At 35.2% G+C, this 23,821-nt stretch overlaps 1 protein-coding gene across 1 annotated transcript in view; it reads left to right on the top strand.

Annotated features, from left to right (window-relative positions):
• Positions 1–22,774, top strand: part of Ccser1 (coiled-coil serine rich protein 1) — a 671,676-nt gene extending 648,902 nt beyond the window's left edge. Inside the window, exon 12 of the mRNA XM_048333671.1 lies at positions 21,356–22,774. Within this exon, the coding sequence (XP_048189628.1) occupies positions 21,356–21,844 (489 nt within the window). The 3' untranslated portion in view covers positions 21,845–22,774. The remainder of the gene's footprint in view (positions 1–21,355) is intronic.
• The last annotated feature ends 1,047 nt before the right edge of the window (positions 22,775–23,821 follow it).

Raw genomic sequence — 23,821 nt, 5'->3', positions numbered from 1 at the left:
GTCATTTCATAGAGGCTACAAATCCATCAATATTTCCGAGAATAGATCTCAATAAATCAGAACATCTCCTTCAAAGTAATGAAGTGTTATATTTCATGGTTCTTATGAATAAGTCTTTGATCACTTACCTTACAGTTACTTCATACAGTATATGAACACACACTGTATCATTACAAAATAAAGCCTATAAAAATAAGTGGACAATACATAGTGATGTGAAACTCTAAAAATATTTTAATAAAAAAATAGGGCTTAAGCCTTTGAAGTACAATCTACATTAGAATTCTCTCCAACAATAGTTTTCAGAAAGACACTAAAAATTTTAGATAAACTGAAGAAAAAATTCTGTGAAGGCTACAAATTTTAGTATTTATTGTATTGAAATTTTAGCAGTACTGCATTCACAGGTATTTTTGAATCAAATTTAATGACTTCAAAATGATGACACATTATTATGAAATATAAAGTGCTAGTCTAGAGCACATTTTCAATTAAAAACACATTTTTAAATAATATGCACACTCCGAGGATTGAAAACTTACTGAGTTTAATCCAATCTAAATATTATTAATTCACTTCCAAAATATTCTTTTTATTTAAATACAGAACTTGTTAAATATCATCCTCAGAGATGACTAATAAAGAGGAAGCAATTTGCTTCTACATAAAAATTATTTCAAAAGTGGTTCCTGTTATTCATATGCCTTCTTTGAAGAAAGAAAAACTGACAATTACAGTCTATCAGATATTTCAATGCACATGTTTTAAATTACACTTTGTAACTTATGAAGTTTACCGATTGTGTTCTTTAAGGCCTTTAATTTCTCTTCAACCGCTTTGTAAAAGTAGAAAACTAGAAGTATACCAACCTAAAACTGAATTTATTTCCATAACATTTCTCACATGGAGATAAAAAATTGAGCGATAATTCAAGACAATGAAAGTGCTGAAGAATTACAAGTATTTAGTTGTTCTGTTAACTATCATACATATGCTTAAGGAACAATTGTTGGTTTTTCTATGGGAAGAAACCCAGAAAGAATAAGATTAAATTAAAAAAGAAGAAATGATTCATGAAAATATTGTAAGTTATGCTCCTGAGTGGATTTCTCAAGTAAAAAGTCAACTCTGGATAGTTCACAATCAAAAATTCACTCCAGCAAAAGCTGCATCAGTATTAGCATTTCAGTGGCTAATGTAGTCTTACTGTACGATGCAAATCATTTTCATCTTCTTTAATTTGAAAGGGACAGCATCGAATTGTGTATGACTGGCGCTTTTTACACACCTATAAGGTTTTTAAAATATCATAAGAGAGTCAAATTTTCTTTCTTCTTTTCTAACTAACGGTTGTATTGGCTAGATCTCTTGGTGAACCCCTAAAACCCATGCACTAAATTCATGACTAACATCATCCTTGCTTCTTATTTTCCTATCTCATCAGGAAACTTCATTTACCACACTCTTATTTTCTCACTTCTTGCTATAACTTTGTATACCTGGTGTTATTCAAACCAGCCTTATAGTCTCTTGTTTGATTCTAAGCCTTTGGTCATAATTCCAGTAGTTTTCTATCAGATTCCTCAAATTTTTGTCACAGCCAAGAAGATTTCATAGGATACACTGTATAATGGGTTTTAGACCTCTCTCCCTGACCTGTTGAAAATACATTGCTATTTCTTCTCTGAAGTATTGTTAATATTTCTATTAAAGTAGTTAATATGTTTGAATAGTCATTTCATAAACAAAAGAATACCTATAGGGAATCAAAATGCTCAACATCATTAATCATTAGGAAAATGAAAACCAAAATCGCAAATGAGTTATCACCCTGTTCTTGTGAAAAATGACAATTATCAAACAAACAATAGATGTTGGTGTAAATGTGGAGACACAGAGAGCTCTAGACACTTCTGGAGATTTTAAATTGGTACAGCTACTGTGGAATATAGAATAGAGGTTTCTCAAAATATGAAAATAAGAGATACCACATGATCCAGACAAAGTATTTCTTAATAAATACACAAGGAAATAAAGATACTGCCAGTAAAAGATATATTCATTTCAGTGTTCATGGTAATATTAATTACAATAACCTAGACATTTGCACAAAGGGAATTTATTTATCTACCTACCCCCACCCACCCACCTATCAATCATCTATTTATCTACCTATCTATCTACCTACCTATCTATTGCCATACAGGCCTATCTATCTACTCTCTATCATGCTTGCATGAATTAGAATATTTACTTTCTTGTACCAATCCTGGGACTTGAATTCAGGGTGATATCCTTAGACATTTTTGTTCAAGATTAGTGCTCTACCATGTGAGCCATAGTTCTACTTCTGTTTTTTTTGACGATTAAATGGAGATAATAGTCTCACAGACTTTTATACTTGAATTGGTTTTGAACCATGATCCTCAGACCTCAGCTTCCTGTGTAGCTAGAATTATGAGCATAAACTCCTGGCACCCAGTTTAAAATAGTACTCTTGTAAGAAAGCTAGTGCTGCTCTTTGTAATATTACAGATTGCATTTGATGACATTGTACTAAGTGAAATACTATAGACATAGAAAAACAAATATTTTATAATTCCACTTTAAAAAGTCACTCTAATAATTTCAACCTAAAAATGACAACTTCATAAACACAGAGGGTAGAATAGCACTTACCAGAGATTAGTGAAGTGTGGAGATAAGGTACATAAGCTGTAAGATGCTCACATTCTGGAGTCCTGATGTACAGCATGGTTAAATATAATTCCTTGCAGGTATGCTAAGATAACAGATACAGGTACTTTTCCTCATACTTGAAAAAAAGGTGACTTTGTGACCTTGATTATGGTGATCATTTATCTATAAAGTATCCCATTTAACCCCTAGCACACAATCCTTTTTAATTTTTTAAAATGTATTTCAATAAAACTAATACAATGCAATCATTTAGCTATTTTGATTGGAATCTTACTAGAAAAATTGCACAATACACTTTCAGAGAATCAGAAAGTATTTTACAAGGTCTATAACAAGCTGATATTTATTTAAGGATTTTTTTATACCTTCTCTAAAAATGTGAGTCTCGCCAGACTATCTGTTTAGCTGGGTTTCAGTCAGCTATGGGTCTCCTCTTGGTGAGCGCCCAGTCACTGTGGCCATATTGCTGGTTCGATGTTGGAGGCACAAGTTTGATATTTGAAAGTACTTAGAAAGAAATGAAAAGATCTGTGTTTCCAGAGAGTCTCAGATAACAACCACGGAGTTTAAATAACGTTAAAATAACTTTGAGAAGAGATTTTATTTGAAATTCAATAACTTTTTCAACAAGACAAAGATAAAGGGCTTCTGAAGCCACAATTCACTTTGTTATATTATATTTTATCATCTAGGGACATATTAATTCTAATGAATACTATTAAATCAGGGAGATTATTAAATTGAACTAACCACAAGAAATATAGCATATCCTAGCAATCATTAAAGACCTTAGAGGAGCCCTGAAGAAGCATCTTCAGTGAATTGTGATCTGAATTTTTTGGGTTTTTTTAGTTTTTGTTGTTGTTGTTGATGGTGGTGGTGGTGGTTGTGAGCCTTGAACTTGGAGCATGGCACTGTCCCTGAGCTTTTCTTTCTTTCCTTCTTTCTTTCTTTCTTTCTTTCTTTCTTTCTTTCTTTCTTTCTTTCTTTCTTTCTTTCTTTCTTCCTTCTTTCCTTCCTTCCTTCCTTCCTTTCTTTCTTTCTTTCTTTCTTTCTTTTTCAAGGCTAGTGCTCTGCCACTTTGAGACACAGCACTACTTCCAGTTTTTGAGTGGTTAATTGCAGATAAGAGTCTCACTGTCACAGGGACTTTTCTGCCTCCACTGGCTTTGAACCACAATCCTCATAACTCAGCCTCCCAATTAGGATAACAGGGGTGAGCCACCAGTGCCTGGCGGTCTGACATTTTTTTAAAGTGACACTTGAGAATATTTGCACATTGCATTTCACTGAAAATACTAAATGACTCCCTCTCTAATTGTTGAGCCTGCAGAATCTGTTGCTATCAGAATGCATTGCTTTTTCTTTCTCTATCATGAGTAAAATGTGAAATGACTTACACAGCAATTCGTATTTTCTCTGGTATGGCGTTCATACAATTTGGAAACTCTGGATTTTGATTGTTATAGTTTTAATTTTTAAAACAGATGGAGAAAACCAAAAAGCAACAGCACCAAAGCTCTTGGATATTCTGATGTCTCAAACATCACTTTCACTGGAAATTAGGAAGAACTTGGGGGGAGGGAGTGCTCTTGGAAAGGCTGTGACTCCTCAACTATGATGCAAAGCCACTTGGTGGGTGGGCCTCAGCACCTGGGCTTCTCCTTATGGACGCCAAGACATTGGAGCAGGCAGACCTGACACCCACATAAAGCTTCTGCTGGCGGCTTTGCCATGCATAATAAAGGTTCTGTTCCTGAACTCAGGACCTCGTGTGTTAGGGCAATATCCACGAAGCTACAGTGGCCCCTGTCAGTTTGCAAGCAAAGTCGTCTCCATCTCTTCACATTTATTATTGTTAACGTCGTTTTTGGTTTTGTTTTTTATAAATCTAGGACTATATAAGTCACAAAAACAAAAAAGTATTTACCAAATGAATGCTTCCAAATGTGGAAAGATAACTTTGAAATGCAGAACGAACGCCTGGAAATCGCATTGGATGACTACAATTTTCCAAGCGTTAAAGGCTTTCATTTTAACTTACATTTTAGGTGATTCTCAAACCAACGAATGGGAAAACCACTGAAATCAAGAAATGGAAAGCAAGCCTGCTTCTTAGACTATCTTATAAACTTCATTTAGAAATCCTGTCAATTGAATCATGATAAGCATTAGTGTTACGAGAGAAAAATAACAGAGTTAAAATGAGGTTAATATAGCCCCAAATATTATATCCAATAAGTTTTGAAAATATTTCTTATTTCTTCATATTATCTATCCCAATACATAAAGAAAAAATGATTATTCTATAGCTAGCAGTAATTATGTAGAGTAATAGTACAGACTTAAAGACAATATAAAAATTGGCATTTAATAGTAATACTAGTAGAGACTTAAAGACAATCTGCAGGTATATGTGGTATATATCTGATATGCAAATGTGTTACATATGGAGAAGAAATGTACTCTACTGCTGATACCAGGTGTACATTGCAATTCATCTTTGTCTCCATTAATCTCTGTTATTTGAATAAGAACTATCATGGCTACAATCAGATTAGGAAAATATTCCTAAATTGTTTCCTAGTCTGCGTATGCACTTTGGTATATTTTATACTTTCAGCATCCTTTCCTTCAGAGCTTCGCATATTTAAAATAAAATATGAATCTTCTCCTTTGATAAATCATGAAATCAAATGGGAACTGTGTAATGAAGATATAAGAAAGAGGCAAATATTTTATTTTAGTATTAGAAATAAGTGATTAAAACAAATGGTTACAAATAAATGGTTTCAAGTCAATTAGCTGAGGTATAATAGATTCAATGAAGAGTTCAAATAGCATAACCTTTTAGAATGACTAGGTCAGAGCCCAACCAAATGAACACCAGGAAATGGGTACATCCAGGTTAGGGGTGTAGCCAAGGGGAGAATGGTAGACAAAAGAGGAGGGGAAGACAAGAGAGAAGGCAGTCATTATAGAAACCACAGAGTTAACAAAGTAAGGGGAGGGGCTGGGGATATAGCCTAGTGGCAAGAGTGCCTGCCTCGGATACACCAGGCCCTAGGTTTGATTCCCCAGCACCACATATACAGAAAACGGCCAGAAGCGGCGCTGTGGCTCAAGTGGCAGAGTGCTAGCCTTGAGCGGGAAGAAGCCAGGGACAGTGCTCAGGCCCTGAGTCCAAGGCCCAGGACTGGCCAAAAAAAAAAAAAAAAAGTAAGGGGAAAGGTGGCTCCCCTTATCGTTGAAGAGGGTTCAGAATGTTAAAAGGGGTGACAGTGATAAAGATGTATTGCATTCTGAAACTGCTTTGTTATAGGACACCTGTTGTGTACAACTACTTAAAGATAATAAAAAATAAAATGAACATGAACTGTAAAATGATGGTGTATTTTCAGGAAAAACGCTTTCTCATAAATGTGTTAGTAAAGACAGAATGGCTTCTGGGAAAAGGGTATAAACCACCATGGTATAGTAGAGAGCTACCCAGTAAACCTGGGGCAGTTAAATGATTTCCAATTTCATTCACCTTAAGTGACCTTGCTAAATGACAGAAAAATTGAAATGCCTTTTCCACAATGGCCAATATCACCATAAGTATGAACATGAAGAAATAGAGCATGCACAGACTTAACCATGATAAACTAATGTCATGGTCATGAGAAAGCTGAATTTCAGAAGTGACTTTCACTTTGCCTTTGTGAATTATAACAGCATTTTTTGAGATTTAACCTATAATAAACGTCAAGAAAAAATAATTTATGTTTCCGAATTCTCCATTTTAAAGAAAGAATGAACCTTTAACTCCAGTGTACTGTCATCAGTTCCAAGGCCAAATATGGATACAGTGATGAGGAATAAAATAATAACTTCCATTGAATGTACTGGAGGTACACTGCTGAGAGGGGAAATAATGAACAGCTTCTGATAAAGGAAGACAGCTGTCAACTTGAGGGTAGCAGTGATTCAGTTCATTTTTCTTCAGAGCAAGGTGAAATTTCTATGATATCCCATATATTACTGTGCACTTAAACTTTTGTATTTTTGAGAATGGTATACCTAAGAAATGACATGACTTACAATGTCGAGACAATAAACACCAGCTGAAGACAGTAAACAGTATGCCCACATTTGCTTTGTAACAACCACTATGCCCATCTCCTTACGTACCATGTTTAGCTTGCTTCTTTAATCACCAAGCCAGTGGAATTTGGTTGAATCATTTTGCATGCATGGAAGGGAGGGGCTAAAGAAAGTCTGATAATGTCTGATGTTGTGGCTGGAAAACTGATATATAAATTACATTGGATGGTTTAAAGAAACAAAGGAAGGTCTGGAGCATTTTGCATCAGTTTCCTTAGCCTGATACTAAAAATAACGAATTATGAGACTATCCAGCCATGGGATCATAGCAAAACCAAGGTCTAGTACTTCATGTCAGGAATTCAGGGACTAGAAACTTGCATTTCACTGTCAACTGTGTAGTCAACAGTGTTGTTACCTTTCTATATTTGCTTTTGCAATAATAGTTTCACAAGTCTACAACTTTAGCTTTCCATTACTGCAACTGAACACATGAGATAATTTACTTATAAAATAGAAAGGTTTGCTTTTGGCTCACCTCTTTATATTTCTGTCCAGGACCAATTGGTGCATTATTTTTTTTGTGTGTGGTTTAAAAATTGTCTGTATTATTGTAAAATGTACAGAGGGTTACAGTTAGTTATATAAATCTGGTAAAAAGTACAATTCTTTTTGGTGAGTGTCACCCCTTCCTTTGTTCTCTCCCAGTTTTTCCCTCCTGTTACCACCCACAAGTTGTATAGTTCATTTTCAGTATAGTGTCTAATGAGTATCATTGCTGTACTTGTCTACCATTTGTCCCACCATTTCTGTTTTTTGTTTTAAAATTAATTGCCTTGTCATGGTGATGTACAGACAAGTTACAGTTACATATGTAAGGTAGGGAGTACTTCTCTTGTCAAACTTATTACCTCCCCCTTCATTTCTCTTCCACTTTTCCTCCTCTCCAATCACCACCCCCAGAATTGTAAAGTTAATTTCTGACATACTCATAAGACAATATATCAGAAATTAACTGTACAATTGGGGCATTACTTTGAACCTGTGGCAAGCCATCACTTCATGGTAGGGTTGCATCATAAATCAAACTGTTCAAGTCTTGGCTCCCATACTTTGTGCCAAAGAAAGAAAGAGAGAGAAGTAGCTGGGCTCTCAACTCCTTCAAGAACACATGCTAATGACTATACTGTCTCCTACTAAGTGCCATATCTTCAATTTTCTATTCCTTCCCAATAATGTCAAACTGAGTAATCAAGGATTTAACACACTGGCCTTTGGGTGACATTCCAGATCCAGTGCTCACACATCCTTACCACTAGACATGTGTGGCTTTGCTTTCCTTACATATTTTCATCCATTATGCCATCATCCCTTTGTGACAACCACACATCCTCATTCTACAATGGAATAAAACATAGTTCAGAGATGGTGAAGCACTTACCACATTTACATAGGTGAAGTGAGAATAGAGAGCAATAACTGAGAATAAATTATTAGTATCCTTCATCACCTAAAATTTTACGTTATCAAGAGAGAATTGCTCTTCAGTACAGAGGAGTGTACAAACAGACGTTTTAGACAACAGTGTAAAAGCAAAAAGTATTTCTCTTTTAAAACAATATTTATTTTTTATTGTCAAATAATGTACAGAGGAGTGACATTTTCATACATAAGCAGTGAATATACTTGTTACCTCCTCCCTCATTTCCCCCCCAACTTCCCCCTTCCTCAGTTCCCTTTCTCTCCCTAAGTTGTACAGTTGGTTTACAGCATATTGTCTTCTAAGTATTGACATTGCATTGGTTCACCTTTTATCCTCTGTCTCTCCATTTTGGTGTTCCCTTTCCCTAGTTCAGATGAACGTACATATAATACTCAGGGTATCAAAATCAGTTGCAGTGACATTGGGGATAAAAACTATGGGAAAGAAAGACAAAAGGAAAAGATGTAATTTTATATGGTACTTTGAAAATAACAATAAAGATAAACCACTTATTTCTAAAACTTCGATTTCATTTCTCTTAGCATCATCTTATGTGATCATATATACATAGCTATAGAGCTTTTTTGATCTTCTACTAGGACTATCCTAGACAAGTACTAATTATTTCCAATGAGGGAAGCCAGAGTCCATGTTCCTTTGGGTTTAGCACACTTCACTTAGAATGATTTTTTCCAAGCCTTTCCATTTCCTCACAAATGGGGCCATGTCATTTTTTCTGATAGAAGCAGAGAATTCCATTGTGGCTATGTACCACATTTTCCTGATCCATTCATCTACTGAGGGGCATCTGGGTTGGTTCCTTATTTTAGCAATGGTAAATTGTGCTGTGATGAAAATAGTTGTGCTGGTAGCTTCAGTGTGATCTTGCTTGTAATTCTTTAGGTAAATGACAAAAAGTGGTTTTGATGGGTCATAGGGGGAGCTCTATGTTTGGTCTTTTGAGGAACCTCCACATTGCTTTCCAGAGTGGTTGATCAAGTTTACACTCCCACCAACAGTGTGGTAGAGTTTCTTTTTGGCCATATCCCCACCAGCATTGGTTGTTCTTAGTTTTCTTGATAATGGCCATTCTTACTAGGGTGGGGTGGAATCACAAAGTCGTTTTGAGTATTTCTCTTTAAATACATCCTGTCTCCTAATTTTATTGACATTAACTAATAAGAAGTGAATCAATGGAAAAAAGAATGGCAAGTCCTTCTAATTTGCTCCTTTCAATCTGTTCCCATCACTAGTGATATTAGATAAGCAAGCAGTGATGCCTGCCTCCTCCCTGCATCAGAAATTTACTTTCTATGCATGTCTTTCTTGCTGTGTGTCTTTGCTGTCTTTTGCCAGAAGGGCAGTATCAGCTGATCAATAGGTACACATTCAGATTGTTGGGGAGAAAATCGTAATGATGCTTCATGTGTAACCCAAAATCAATAAGGAAGAGTGCTTCTTAACAGAGGGAAATGAAGAGCAATTACTGACAGCCGCGAAGTGACATGGTGTGTTGGATCATTGTCGATGCTGGAGGCTGATGGGCACCAAACAGAGGGGCTGCAGGATAAGCAGTTGACATGGCAACAAATGGAGTAGGCCAACACGATGATTTAACCTGAATTAGTAAATTAGATCTCCAGTTATACACACTGTCAGAGTCAAGGAAAAAATGTTCCAAATTTGAGTTCTTGAGAAAATTCAAAAAAATGTTTGTGGGAATTGGAGTTTTAAATTGTGGCACTGTTTCTCAACTTCAACACCACTGATTCATTGACCCAGTTACTGTCTAGGCAGAGTTGCTTCCCTAGTTTCTGTCTCCTACTAAATCAAGGGGATAAGATGTCACAAGTACCAAGAAGTGGTGGTTTTTAAGACAGGAGGAGTTAATTTCAATTACATGTTTGCTTAATGCAAATCAAAGTGTAAATTGGCAAATTTAACAGCTGACAAAGTTTTTGGAGAAATAACAACCAAACCATAGTGGGATGAGAAAAAAGAGGGAGGTGAGAAATTAGAACAACCAAAAGTAATTATTCTGGGAGCTCCGTTCATGCTGAAAAATTATGTTGTATAGCTCATTCTTCATTAGTCTGACCTTGATTTGAGACATGGCCAGATTGTTTAGTAGTTTACTGAATTTACTTTTTTGTGTGTATTTTCACTTATTATACTTCAATTTCTTAAACAAAAGCCGAGTTTTTGAGGATGGGACTATATGTCTCACTCATTAGAATCTTCCTTCACATTTAGGGTAAGTGTATTTCACGATACACTACATGGGTGAGTGGATGAAGGAATAAGTAGTCAGGGGAGAAAGAAGCAAAGAGAATCTGAATTGTCACAAGGTTAGAATGGGACATGTGCTAACTCTTCTCTGAAAATGAGCAATAGATTTTTGACATTCCTTGGACATTGTTCCGTAGTGGATTTTACTTTTTGAGTGGGGAAGATTGCTCAAAGTATTCTGCACAGTACACATTGTGTCTATCAAGTTGGTTTGGAGGGAACTAATAACTACCTATGAGATTGATCAATCTGTATTCACTTTAAAGTGTAAGCTACTGCCTCTGTGGCTGTGATATGGACTTATCCTCAGCCACGTAATTCAAATATCCAACATGGATAACGTCCAGTGAAATGCAAACCAAACCTGTGTAGTCAGTGAGGGATAATGCCTGCTTCTCACCAGTGTACTCAAAGGAATGCTGGTGAGTCCATCTTAAGCCAACAACATTTAGTAGCGCATCTTCTCAATTAGAGCAAATTGTAACCCAACGAGCAAAGGTGAGTGCAAGACGCATGGAGATTTTACTGCCACATGCTGACTCTTTTACTTTCAATTTCAATGATTCAACAAAAAGTACCTGCTGTTTGCTACTTTTAGAAATTTTCTATTTATCAATCAATCTATTTTATTTCATACATATAGCAGATATAAGTCCATAAGTATATTATAGTATTACTAAAATATAGTGTAATATCTGATGTGTCTAAACTATTAGAAACCATTTGGCCCATGTGTATAGTACATCAAACACACCACAAATGCCTTGCACTGAAATGAAAGAGGATGGCTTCTAACTTTAAACATTCCTATGGGTAACTTTTTAAAACTTTTTGTTGGCATGTGTTAGTTGTTCAAAGTGGTTCCATTCGATATGTCCATCTTTGCTTACAATTTACTGTCAGTTTCATCTCTTCATTGCTCTTCCTCTATTCTAAAAAAAATCAATAAATTTCATCATTGTGTGTTCACACATGTGTATGGAAAACCAGGAATTGGTTAGGAATCTGTCATTAAAAATTACAATCCAGGCCAAGGTACTATATGTCATAAAATCAAAGAATTAAAACATAATCACTTTATAGCTACTATTGCAACTCCAATTATTATTAAACCCAAAGTGAAACTATCCATACTTCCAGTGAACAAGAAGTTAATATCTCAAATTTAATAAAATTTCAATAATGACAATAGTAAAAGAATATAATTGACAATAATTTTTTAGATCTTAGCAACTCGTAAGTTTCATCTGCCTCTCATTATATTTTAGGCTTTGTTGATCTTTTTTTCTATTTAAAAATCAATTTCAGATCATTTTAAGGATGACTAACCTTGAAGCTGTTGGCCCATCTGTTTTCTCTTTCTTAGGCAGACTTTTTGAGGTTACTATGAGTTTGTAAAGAAAATGATTTGCTTTGATAAAGCAAGTTTTCAAAAGAAAAAAAATAGCTTTAGAATTTCTTTTTACATTGTATAGTAAGTGTTTCAAACACCCATAAACTCATCCTAAGTAGGAAAAAAAAAGGTTGGTTATTTTAAAAATTGCTATTATTAAAGAAAGCTCTTATCTCAAAAACTCAACTCTATACAGTTTAAGAATGCATTGTTGAAATTCCAGTCTTCCTTAAAAATTACTTTAAACTTGTAGGTAATGATATCCTGACCATCACTTTTCATACCCAAATCACTTCTTGTTGTTTCTTTATTATTTCTACTATATAGAAATATTTCAGAAAATCAGGTCAGGTAGGAAAATGTGTACTACTTCATCACAAATCCCTAACCATCCTTCATACTTATTATTTACATACATATTTTGTATATATGTAAATTATTTTGATGTTGTAAATTTCTGAATGATTTTTAAAATAGTATTAAGCCACCGAACCATCAATTGACAAATTCTGTTCTTGTTGTTTATCACTGCCCCTAATATGTCCCCTGAATTCTTAAAAGATATCTGTTCCATATTCAACTTTGAATGCTTCTGAAAAACAATATAGAAACTGAAGACAATGTCATTGGATGGGTAACCAAAAAGGTGATTTATTTTTTTCTTGCTTTTCACTTGAATGTAACTGGACCCTTAAAAGATTAAAATTGAAATGAGAAAACAATAGTGTATGATCATGTTCTGTGAATGTAGGAAAATGTCTATAATGACTGATGCTTTTGGGCTTTCTTTGTTGTTGTATTAACACGATGACAGTCAACGGTTATTCTAGTGACTATTATTCCAGCCAGATGCAGTCACTCATAAGCTGAGGGACTTGTAGGGGCACTGGTTCGTATTTTCACTTCTGTTGTCAAGAGAGGGAGATTGTATGATCTTTCTCTGCTGACAGCCATGTCTTCGGCCAACCTTATTAGCATTCACCTTGTTTATTTCAAGCACATCCTCTATCTCTGGCTGAGTCCTCCGTGCTCTCCCAGCGCATTTAGTATCTTCTGTAGGATTTGCAGAATGAGGTGGAGCTGAACAAGTCCTTTCAGTCCGGACCATTTTCTGCAGCCCTCACCTCTTGGTAATAGGTGCAATTGAAATGAAACGGGTCTTACTTTTCAGCACCTGTGAAGGGTACTTTTTGGTATTACTTGAACTTATTACAGGGGTTTCCTGCTTGCAAAGCAGTAACTACTTCTATATATCATCTCTCTGGGGTAGAGCGTGTCCTAGACCTTTAACAAAATTCTTCTTTATCACAGAGAACAGATTTCACAGCTGAGGATTCCTGCGGTGGCAGCACTGGTGCCCAGAAACTTCGTCAGAAAGTTTCCCTGGTTTATGGGAACTGCTGGAGAGATGATATTGCACAATGCTGGAGGAAAAGGGACAGTCTGCTATTTTTACTAAATCTGGCTTTTCTACCCTAAATCTTTAATGGTGGTGACTGAGATGAGAAAATTGTAGTTTTGACTATCCATGCGGTGTCAAATTCTAAACAGCATTTTCTTTTTAAAGTCATTTATTTATAATTCTTTATAGCACCCCATTGCCCATTTCTGATATATGAATTGATATAAAAGCCTTGGTCAGAGCATGGAATGAGGGTTTGCCAAATAAACTCATTTGAACCCTGAAGCCCTAATGGAAAATTATTTGTAAACAAAATAAATTTCAACATACTCTAAATTATATACAGATTATATGATCGCAGAATAATTTAAAGCAATAACCAAGTATATGTTGCAGAAAGTGAATGCATATATAGATGTATGGGAGATATGGGTTTTAATATTTTACTCCAGGAATGATAATAATTGTATCAGGTGAACACAATGTATTATAAAATTATCTTATTCAGAGTACTTTTCTTTTTTGGAGAGATGATGTCTGTGCTGGTCTTTCACTCCTGATTCTTCGGCTTCAGTCTACTAAATTGCTGGGATTAAAAGCACGTACTGCCATGCCCAACTATTTAAATAATTTTCATAAATGCAATTACATCTAGCAATATATGCCTATGACTTCTTGTTATCATTGTAAATTTTTCTATGTGACATTTAGCATCATAATTTCATGTATTTGTGGTAAATTAAATCATCTTGGGTATCACAGCTTGTTTGACTATTTCATTTATATTGTACTGCATCATATTGAATCTTTACCATTTAATGTCTGAACTGGTAAAGTGAGCTATGATGCCCCATCAATCATCATACTAATCAGCTAGTGTCAAGTGGGTCAGTTATTTATTCTGTTACTGTTTTCAACTACTCTACTTCTACTAAATCACCAAAATTTTAATATAAACCAAGATTATATTCTGACCATTTTCATTTGAATTTTAAAAATAAAAACGTGCATTTGTAGTTATAGTGTAGTGGCAAATGTCACTGATATTAAAACTCATTATTGAGTTTAAGATATTTTAATGAGAGTCTTTTTATAGCTCCGTGTTTGGTAAAAAGAGAATGTCTCCATCTGTCATAGGTACATAGTGGGGAAAATAAAGTTTTAGGAGTTCCATTTTATAGTATAACTTGTTTGACTGAGTCTCTATAATACTGCCAAAATGTCCTTTAAAGAGAATTTTCGATGTTTCTTTGATATCTAATGTAAATGGTAGAACAATGTCATCTTGCTTTCAGGGTTATGAAAAGATTCTTGTTTCTTCTGTGTGTATGTAGTAGTTAAACATGTGTTGCGGCTTGGTTGGGGAAGGTACAAGTAGAGAAGACTCAGGTTGCAGACAACCCTGCAAGATTGACACATATCCTCAAAAAAGCCACTCCCACCTGCTTTCCAAAAATAACACGCTATATACATGCCAAGTGTTTGGTAGTTTAAGCCTTAAGTAGCTTTGATTAATAAACACATAAATAAGGAGAAGTTATCAATGGAATGAACATTCTAGTAGTGGATAAGATATTTCAATTATGAATCATTGTAGTAGATTCTTTCTTGGAGAAGTGGCCCCATGCTATATATTGTGCTTTCTTTCTTTGAGAAACATGCTATCATTTACCTGTTGAGTGTTCGCATAGTAGTTTTTATTTTTATTTTATTGTCTTTATTGAAAAGGTGGTGAGTAGGGGGCTCACTCCAAGCTGTAAAGTTCATATCCAACACAGTGTCAAGTGAGTATCAATGTTGCAATAGTTCATCTTTTGATCTGCTGTGTCTGCTATTCCCTTTCCTTCCCACAGATCAAATAATCACATAATAGTTTTTAAATCTTACCATGTCTTTACATTTTAACCTCACACAGAACTCATAAGATATGAAAAACAAATCAAGGGAGGAGAAATGAGGTATAACTTTAATGTTAGTGAAGTAATATAATTAGAATAGTTTCAATTCTTTGTGCTCTCCTAAAGTACAAACCAAGTGTTTTAAGAAATCAGAAGTGGAAATATACCTATGTGCAGTGAAAGGGATCACGAAGATAAACACAAAACGATTGTTTAGCAAAGGCATAGCTACTAAAGGCAAATTGCAGAGAGAGAGAGAGAGAGAGACAGATAGAGAGAAAAGGATTCTTACTAAGAGACCACACATGGCTTATTTACTTTGTCTGTATCATATGTTTTACTTGACTGTTTCAAAGTCAATGAGATCTTACATTTCCTGAAATGCAGGCTGTATTTCAGTACAGAAATTAGAGGAAGACAATTCTATCTAATGAAACAAATAACTAAGTGTGTTATAATGTGTACACTGGGCTGACTGATCACTAAGATTTTATTTTTCATCATTTTATTTTCTTTTAATAGTGTGGATATGTAAAAAGTCTAGGTGTTTCATAGTTAAATTATCAAAAGCTAACATAATAATGTGTTAGTGGAAAATTCATTCAGCTCCTTGAGGTGAATGTGGTTAAGCATATGCATTGAGAACTCATTTCAGTGATGTGATCTCTAGAGCTTTATAAGGAATTAAAATCAATTAACATTATGATAATGAAGTTATTATTTCCCCCTTGGTCAAAGCAATTAATTCCAAACACACAATTTAATATTGTATATACGTACATATGTGTGTGTATTGAGTTTTGAATCAAGAAAATCATTCCTATATCGACACAAAGCATGTACAACAAGACAAATTCTTTTAATGGGGTTTTAGCATTGAAAGACAAATCAATAATTATTATGGTTTCTTTGAGTTATATGTTATGTTGGTCTATTTCACTCATCTTATTTAATATGCTCTGAACCTGCAGCCGGGGGTGGTAAAGTATATATGATAAAAGTATGTTTATATATTATAAATATATATGATTATATATCACATGTATCCAAGTATGTGTGTGTGTTTGTATAAAAAATTGTCTAAAGTCATATAATTCCTTAGTGGCCTAGCCAAGAGAGAAGACATTTTGGCTCAAGGTTCATTATTCTTTCCATTAAGCCAACTTGCCCCATGATATATTAAATGTAAAAATAGAATAATTAAGGTGATAGATGCAGAGAATGGCTTCCTAGCTCTCCCTCCCTCTGCTTGAATCTGATGTACACTTTCAAGATTCAAACTTTCATTACATAATTGCTGGAAATGTTGCAAATGATAGCCCTTAATTGTCTTAAAAGACTGCTCAGACAAGGATGTAGCACTTCTCACAGCCTACCATTATAAAATACTGCCTTGAGATATTGCTAGAAGACTTCAAACACTTGCCCAAAGTAGAAATAGCTACAAAGATCCATCCCAAATTCAGACTGGCCTGGCTCATCAGTTCAGATAGGTTAATTGCTTTAGACATAACCTCTGTTTTCACCAGCCTCTTCATTTGGCATTCTTCTGTTGAGGCAGGCAATAACATATTTCCCAATAAGCTTGTTATAATTATGGGTCAAAGAGTCTGCACGTTCAGGAACCAAACTACCATAATAAATATTAAATTGCTAGAATATTAAAAAGAAAATTACTTTCAGTTTGAGATAGGTTTATTCAAAGTCTTAGATTCTTCGGGATGAAATGAGCACCCATCAGGGTAATTTCATGGTCTATTGCTCGTTTTATATAATTTTTGTGATTACTCTTGTTATTGTTATCAAGAACACATGTACAGCAACTATGTTCAAGTTATTATTTAGGAGTCTTGAAAGCCAGATCCAGTTTTGTATGTGTTTGTGTATCTCTCTGTGTGTGTAAAGTGTTTGATATCATGTATGTAGGTAGTACTTTGCCCTCATTTTATATTCAGTAAGTGTTTATCACCTGAGTTCATTAATACATAGACATCTGACTTCAAATCCATACTACACCTATACATAACCATCTTCCCCATTGTCCATGAGCCCTGCTGTTAATGGTGAATGAAATAAAAGTTTTAAAATGTCAAATATATTGAAAGCACATGAGACTGAAAAATTGGTAACAACGGGTTTAAGTACATTGTTTTGTTTAAATATTTAAAGTCTTAACTTTCTTTTATGTTAGATCTACATGCTTTATATAGGTATTGTACTACAGAAAGAGCACTATGGCTGGCTGAGGGATTTGAATGGTGTGATCTTTTTTAACATCTGTCTATTAAAATTTATATCCATATGAAATGCAATATCCAAGAGGGCTAAAATGATCATATAAGGAAAAGAATTAATTTATTTCCAAAAATGTAATGCTATAGTTATGGAATTGCAATCTCTATCTACCTTGTCTATTTTCCTAGGTAACCTGTGCCATAACTGAAGTAAAAATAAAGTCCAGTGAAATATAAGCAAGAGAGGTGACAGATATGTTGATCAGTTTGATTTACTTATTTGACACTGTATACCTATATCAACACAACCCATTGATCCCCCACAAATGTATAAATTAATGATGTGACCCATAAAAATACTATGAGCTGTAAACAGAAACATCACCCCTGATATTATCATTATGAAGTTACCATTGTTGCCTTTCTCTCATTTTGTCTCACAAGTCTTCCTAACAGAATGCATGACAATGTCTATCCTTTGATTGGCATTATTAAGATCAGAGTTAGCTAAAGGTCCATAGCTGAAGGTAGTAACTGCTTCACCCATGTAATAATCATCTTGCATCATATCACAATGATGGAAAACAAAACAAAGCACACATTTAAAATTCAACAAACCAGATCATTGTAAAGAGCCAAAGATAATAAAAGGAGGCTGGGAAGAGATCCTGAACAAGTAAAAATTGAATCAAAATACTTTTTCTTTTTTTAATTTTTATTGTCAAACGGATGTACAAAGAGGTTACAGTTTCATACGTTAGGCATTGGATACATTTATTGTACTGTTTGTTACCTCCTCCCTCATTCCCCCTCCCCCCTCCCCCTTTCCCTTTCCCCCCATGAATTGTTCAGTTGATTTACACCAAACAATTTTGCAAGTATTGCTTTTGTAGTCATTTGTCTTTTTACTCTGTGTCTCTCGATTTTGGTATTCCCTTTCAGTTTCCTACTTCTAATACCAGTATACACGGTTTCCAGTGTACTCAGATAAGATACAGAGATAGTGCAGGTACATCCACAGGAAGGGAATACAAGAGGGTCATCAATAATAGAAGCTACGGTTTCACATCACAAGTTGAAAGTAATTACAACAGTGATATGACAGTCATTTCCATAACATGGAGTTCATTTCACTTAGCATCATTTTATGAGACCATAAGGGTATAGCTATTAGGCTCTTGTGATCCTCTGCTTTGACTAGCCTAAACCTGTGCTAATTATTCCCTATGAGGGAGACCATAGAGTCCATGTTTCTTTGGGTCCAGCTCACTTCACTTAGTATAATTTTTTCCAAGTCCTTCCAATTCCTTACAAATGGGGCAATGCCATTCTTTCTGATAGAGGCATAAAATTCCGTTGTGTTTATGTACCACATTTTCCTGATCCATTCGTCTACGGAGGGGCATCTGGGTTGGTTCCATATTCTAGATATGACAAATTGTGCTGCAATGAACATTCTTGTGCTGGTGGCTTTAGTGTGTTCTTGTTTGTGGTCTTTTGGGTAGATGCCCAAAAGTGGGGCTGCTGGGTCATTAGGGGAGCTCTATGTTTAGCCTTAATGTTTAGTCTATGTTTAGCTCCCCTATGACTCAAAATACTTTTTCTTACTGCCAAAAAAGTAACTGAATCACCTCTCAAATACAGTGCCTGCTACACAACACCAGGTTACATATCTCACTATTGTGACTGTAAATCTTACTTTAAATGGAAAATTATTAGGCATTACATTAGCCTGCTGCAAATAAGAACACATTAAAAGAAAAAAGGAATGACTATATTTTTCAATATCAGTATAACTTTAAAAGTAAAAAGTATGAGGAGCCAAATTCTTTAATTTGAACCCATTCAATGTAAGACAACACTGAACAGACCATAGTTTTCACTTAGTATTTGATGATTAATATGTGCCAGGCAATTGAATCAAGAAATCAGGGTGGGTGAAAAGAAAGATGGATGACTTGGAGCTGTGTCTGGCAGTAGAACCTCAAGATTTTAAAAGATGTGAGGGAAAGAGGAAAATGTAATGCTTGGTAATTAAGGGGAAAGTGAGGCTTTGTAGAAAGGAGAATATTAACCCTAGGTAGAATGTTTCATAGTTAACTCTCTGTTTTCCTTGGTTTGGGCTGGCTGTGATGTAAACTATACAACAAAGGGATGATGACTATGTAGCAAATGGGTCTCTCTGTAGAGATTATGATTAAGGATCTGGTATTCCATGGATACTTAAACAGTATAACATTTCACTGTGTCAGAAATTTGTTTTGACTATGTCAATACAGTATTGTACCAGCTCACACCCTTTCCACATGGCTTTTTATTGACCCCACTTTCTGTTCACTTCCTGTTCTTTGTAGCAAAAGTATCATCTTTTCATTGTTCCTTTCTTCTTTTCTCCCTTCCCTTCCTTCCTTCCATCCTTTCTTTCCTTTCTATCTCTCCTTTCTTCTCTTCCTCCCTCCCTCCCTCCCCCTCTCCTTCCTTCCTTCCTTCCTTCCTTCCTTCCTTCCTTCCTTCCTTCCTTCTTTCCTCCCTTCCTTCCTTCCTTTCTTCTTTCCTCCCTTTGTTCCTTTTATTTGCCAGTAACATGGGGCTTGAACTCAGGGCTTAGGCACTATCCCTGACCATTTTTGCTAAAAGGTAGAACTTTACCCATTTGAGCCATAGGTCCACTTCAGTCTTTGTGTTGTGGATGTTGTTAGTTAATTGGAAATAAGAGTCTCACAAGCTTACCTGTCCAGGTTGGTTTTGAACTGAGATCCTCATATCCCAGACTACTGAGTAGACAGGATTACACGCATAAACCATTAGCTCAAAGCATGTTCTTCTTTATTCTTCCTAACACCCCTCCCCAAACAAGCTAGTTTCAGTTTCTCCCATAATATATTTTTCTAAGCCAAACAGTCTATTCAGTAGACTGACTTTGCATTCCAGTTTATAGTCTTGCCTTACCTGCAGCTTAATTCTGTGAACGTAATCTTATTATTTTTTTTTTTTTTGGCCAGTCCTGGGCCTTGAACTCAGGGCCTGAGCACTGTCCCTGGCTTCTTTTTTGCTCAAGGCTATCACTCTGCCACTTGAGCCACAGCGCCACTTCTGGCCGTTTTCTGTATATGTGGTGCTGGGGAATCGAACCCAGGGCCTCATGAATACGAGGCAAGCACTCTTGCCACTAGGCCATATCCCCAGCCCGTAATCTTATTTTTAATCATTAGAGTATAAGCTTTTGGTGAGTAGAAAGATGGTATACACATGTGAACATAAATTTGATCTATCACTTGCATTCAAATATCTTTCTAAATCACACATTAAAATTTCTTCTAAGTATTCTATTGGTCTCTTTGGTTTTTGAATATGACTTTAGTCGTTTTTTAATCTCTTGTAAATCTTCACTTAGGCAATACAAATCAGGGAACTGTTAATCCTATTATCTAAGTATATACTTAAGTAAATATCAAATTCTCAACCAAGACAATAGTGGGCTCATGTACTAACATTCCATACCTGTTATAATAATATATAGGCATATGTACATATAAATATCTTTAAATAACATAGTTAATAGAAGAAGAAAAACAGAGCAATGTTAAAATCATACATATATATACATATATATTCATATAAACCTATAGAATTCAATTCAGGAAATTAGATAAGCTAAGTTCAAAATGCCTTTTAGAGTGTGTTGCCTATTGACCTGCTAGAAGTATTTTCCTGGGTAAATGCTTCTTGAGGAGAATTCTGATGATGGTTTTCTAAACCTGGTTGAAAAATTAAAGGTTTACACTCTAAAGCATTGAACCCTGTCGACAGTCCTCGTATGCTATGGCTGTGCTTGTAAAGTCATCTCTTCCTTTCTCTCTCTTACCTTAGGCTACATACCGAAATCGAACTGTGAGCCAAAGTCTCAACACAAAGGACAGAAAAGCAGCGCATACTCCCACCGAGGACCGTTTTAGATACCCCACCACTGAGCAGCCCAGCCCCTGCAAAACGGCCTGCCAACTCTCAAGTCTGTATTTCAGTAATTTCTTGAAGGAAAAGGAACTAGCAGAAGTGATCAAACATTCGAGGGGAACTTATGAGACCCTGCCAGCTGAGGTCACACAGAACGTACGGGCCACTCTTGGACAGAGCTCAAACAGTCTCAAGCCAGCAGCAAAGCCAGAAGGGTTCTCCACATTCTCAGAGAAACCAAAGGACCAGGCTCCGCTGGTCCCCCAACATTCGACCTTTACCGGCAGATTTGGCCAGCCACCCCGAGGGCCCATCTCCTTACACATGTACAGCAGGAAGAATGTTTTTCTCCATCACAGTTTACACTCCACTGAGCTCCAGACTCTAGGCCAGCAGGATGGGTGAGGAAACCGATTACTGAGTCAAAAAAGAGATGGTTCCTGACTATTGTGCATAGTTCATACCCATGTTCATGTAGTTTTTCCTTCCTCCTGATTTTAGTCATCAGCAAAGACTTCTGAGCTTTTTCAAAGTTATTTATTTTAAGAAAGAGGGTTAGAGCATGTTAGTTGAAATAGGTTGAATTGCCTTGAAAAAATTATTACTCTCTCTATATATATATCTTAAGTGGGACCACCTTGCTGGCTTATATAGTTCATAAGTTATTTATCTTTTGTCTTTATCCATTATTGATAGGCATTGAAGTTTTGGAAGGTAATATCAAATAGCACTGTGTTTAACTCTGTCGATGGTGTTACTGTATAAAATTGGTATGAGAAACCCAAAGGTGAAGGGATTGTAAAGAACTTTAAATGGCATAGTTAATAGAAGGAGAAAAACAATGTTAAAATCGTCTGTTGGGGGGCATATTTAATAGAGGAATGAAGCTTGTGTGCATGTAACCTGGAGATGTGTCTGTCTCTCTATTACATACATCCAAGCTTGAAACACTGTTAAGAGAAGGAAGGCCTTTTCTTTTATCTTTTAAATGTTCAGTTTATACTAGCTCATAAAGGATTTCAGACAGAGTAATTGCTAACCAACAAGGGAATGACAGCTTTGATCTACTCAAACGTTTGCTTTTCGTCTTTGCTATTGACACAGAAATACTACAATATAACATGCTAGGAAGGAAGTTCGTCTGAGTTTTTTAAAAAACAAATGATTCCTAAATCATGACATACTATGCTTCTTAAGCATAGAAACACCAGTGCTTTTAAAAACTTGTTTTCAGGGATTTAATATTTTTAAAAAATCTATTCTTTTACTTCACTTTCTTTATATTTTTACATCTTGTTTAATTTCTTACATACATCTAATTTTACTTTACGTAAAACAGCCCATACAACTATGTAACTTTATGTGCAAGAAAAGGTCAGTATTGTTTGTTTGTTTTTTATTTTGAATCCTATATAAAATACACAGACTATGCAGACATCTATACTTAGAACTAAATGTAAAATATATGGGAATTTCAGCAGTTTTACCATAGGAAAAAAACATAACTATGTAATGGGAATATTCAAAGTTCATTTGTTGGCAAATGATTGTCTTTGGCAAGGAAGGCCTGCTATATTGTATACTTTAAAACACATGACATAGATCAATAAATCTAAACAAAATGAATTCATGCTTAATTAGAAATAGAGAAAAATCCAATGGAAGTCATAAATCCATACATAAATGATGTTAAAAGACACTGATATGTCAAGGCTCCTGTTTTCTTATACAAAGACTAGATCAGGTAATGATATACATATTAGAGATAATGTGTGCGAATTGAGACTACCATAAGTACTGCATGATCTGCTTCCTGGACACTATCTAACAGACAAAAATCTATCAGCATGCTCAGATGAGATGAATAAAGAGAAATTGAAATAGCAGTGTGAACATGGCATCTGACCAACCTGCTTAACTTAAAATAATAGGTGAGCAGCAGCTCCTAATTAAAAAAAAAAGTTTGGGCTTTCTGCTTTGGAAATGATACACTAGATTTCCCCTCTTTCAGCTTTACCTGATGAATTTCCAAACACGGATTACAACTGGTAGTAATGAATATAGTCACTATATAGTACTTGCAATCTTCCTTTTGCAAATGAAGACATGTGCATCCAGACAAACATTTGCCAAATATTTTCTTCTTTTCTGTTTGCAATACAGCCAAAAAAGAAAAAGAATAATTCACATTGTTATTTGCTTAATCTAATGAGGCCACTGTCTAAAATCACTACCATTACTTTAGAGGCTGTAATATTCATACAGATACATATTTTGAGCTGGAAAACATTTAAGAAATTATAGAAAGATAGAAAATTATGCTTATCGATTGTGAAATTCATCTTGGTGTGTACCAAAAATTGGTATGCATTACTACAGTTT

This window comes from Perognathus longimembris, chromosome 24 (genome assembly GCF_023159225.1).
Source record: "Perognathus longimembris pacificus isolate PPM17 chromosome 24, ASM2315922v1, whole genome shotgun sequence".
In the NCBI taxonomy this organism is placed as follows: domain Eukaryota; kingdom Metazoa; phylum Chordata; class Mammalia; order Rodentia; family Heteromyidae; genus Perognathus; species Perognathus longimembris.
The sequence above is the reverse complement of the archived record's forward strand: the minus strand, read 5'-3'. Positions and strand labels throughout refer to the sequence as shown.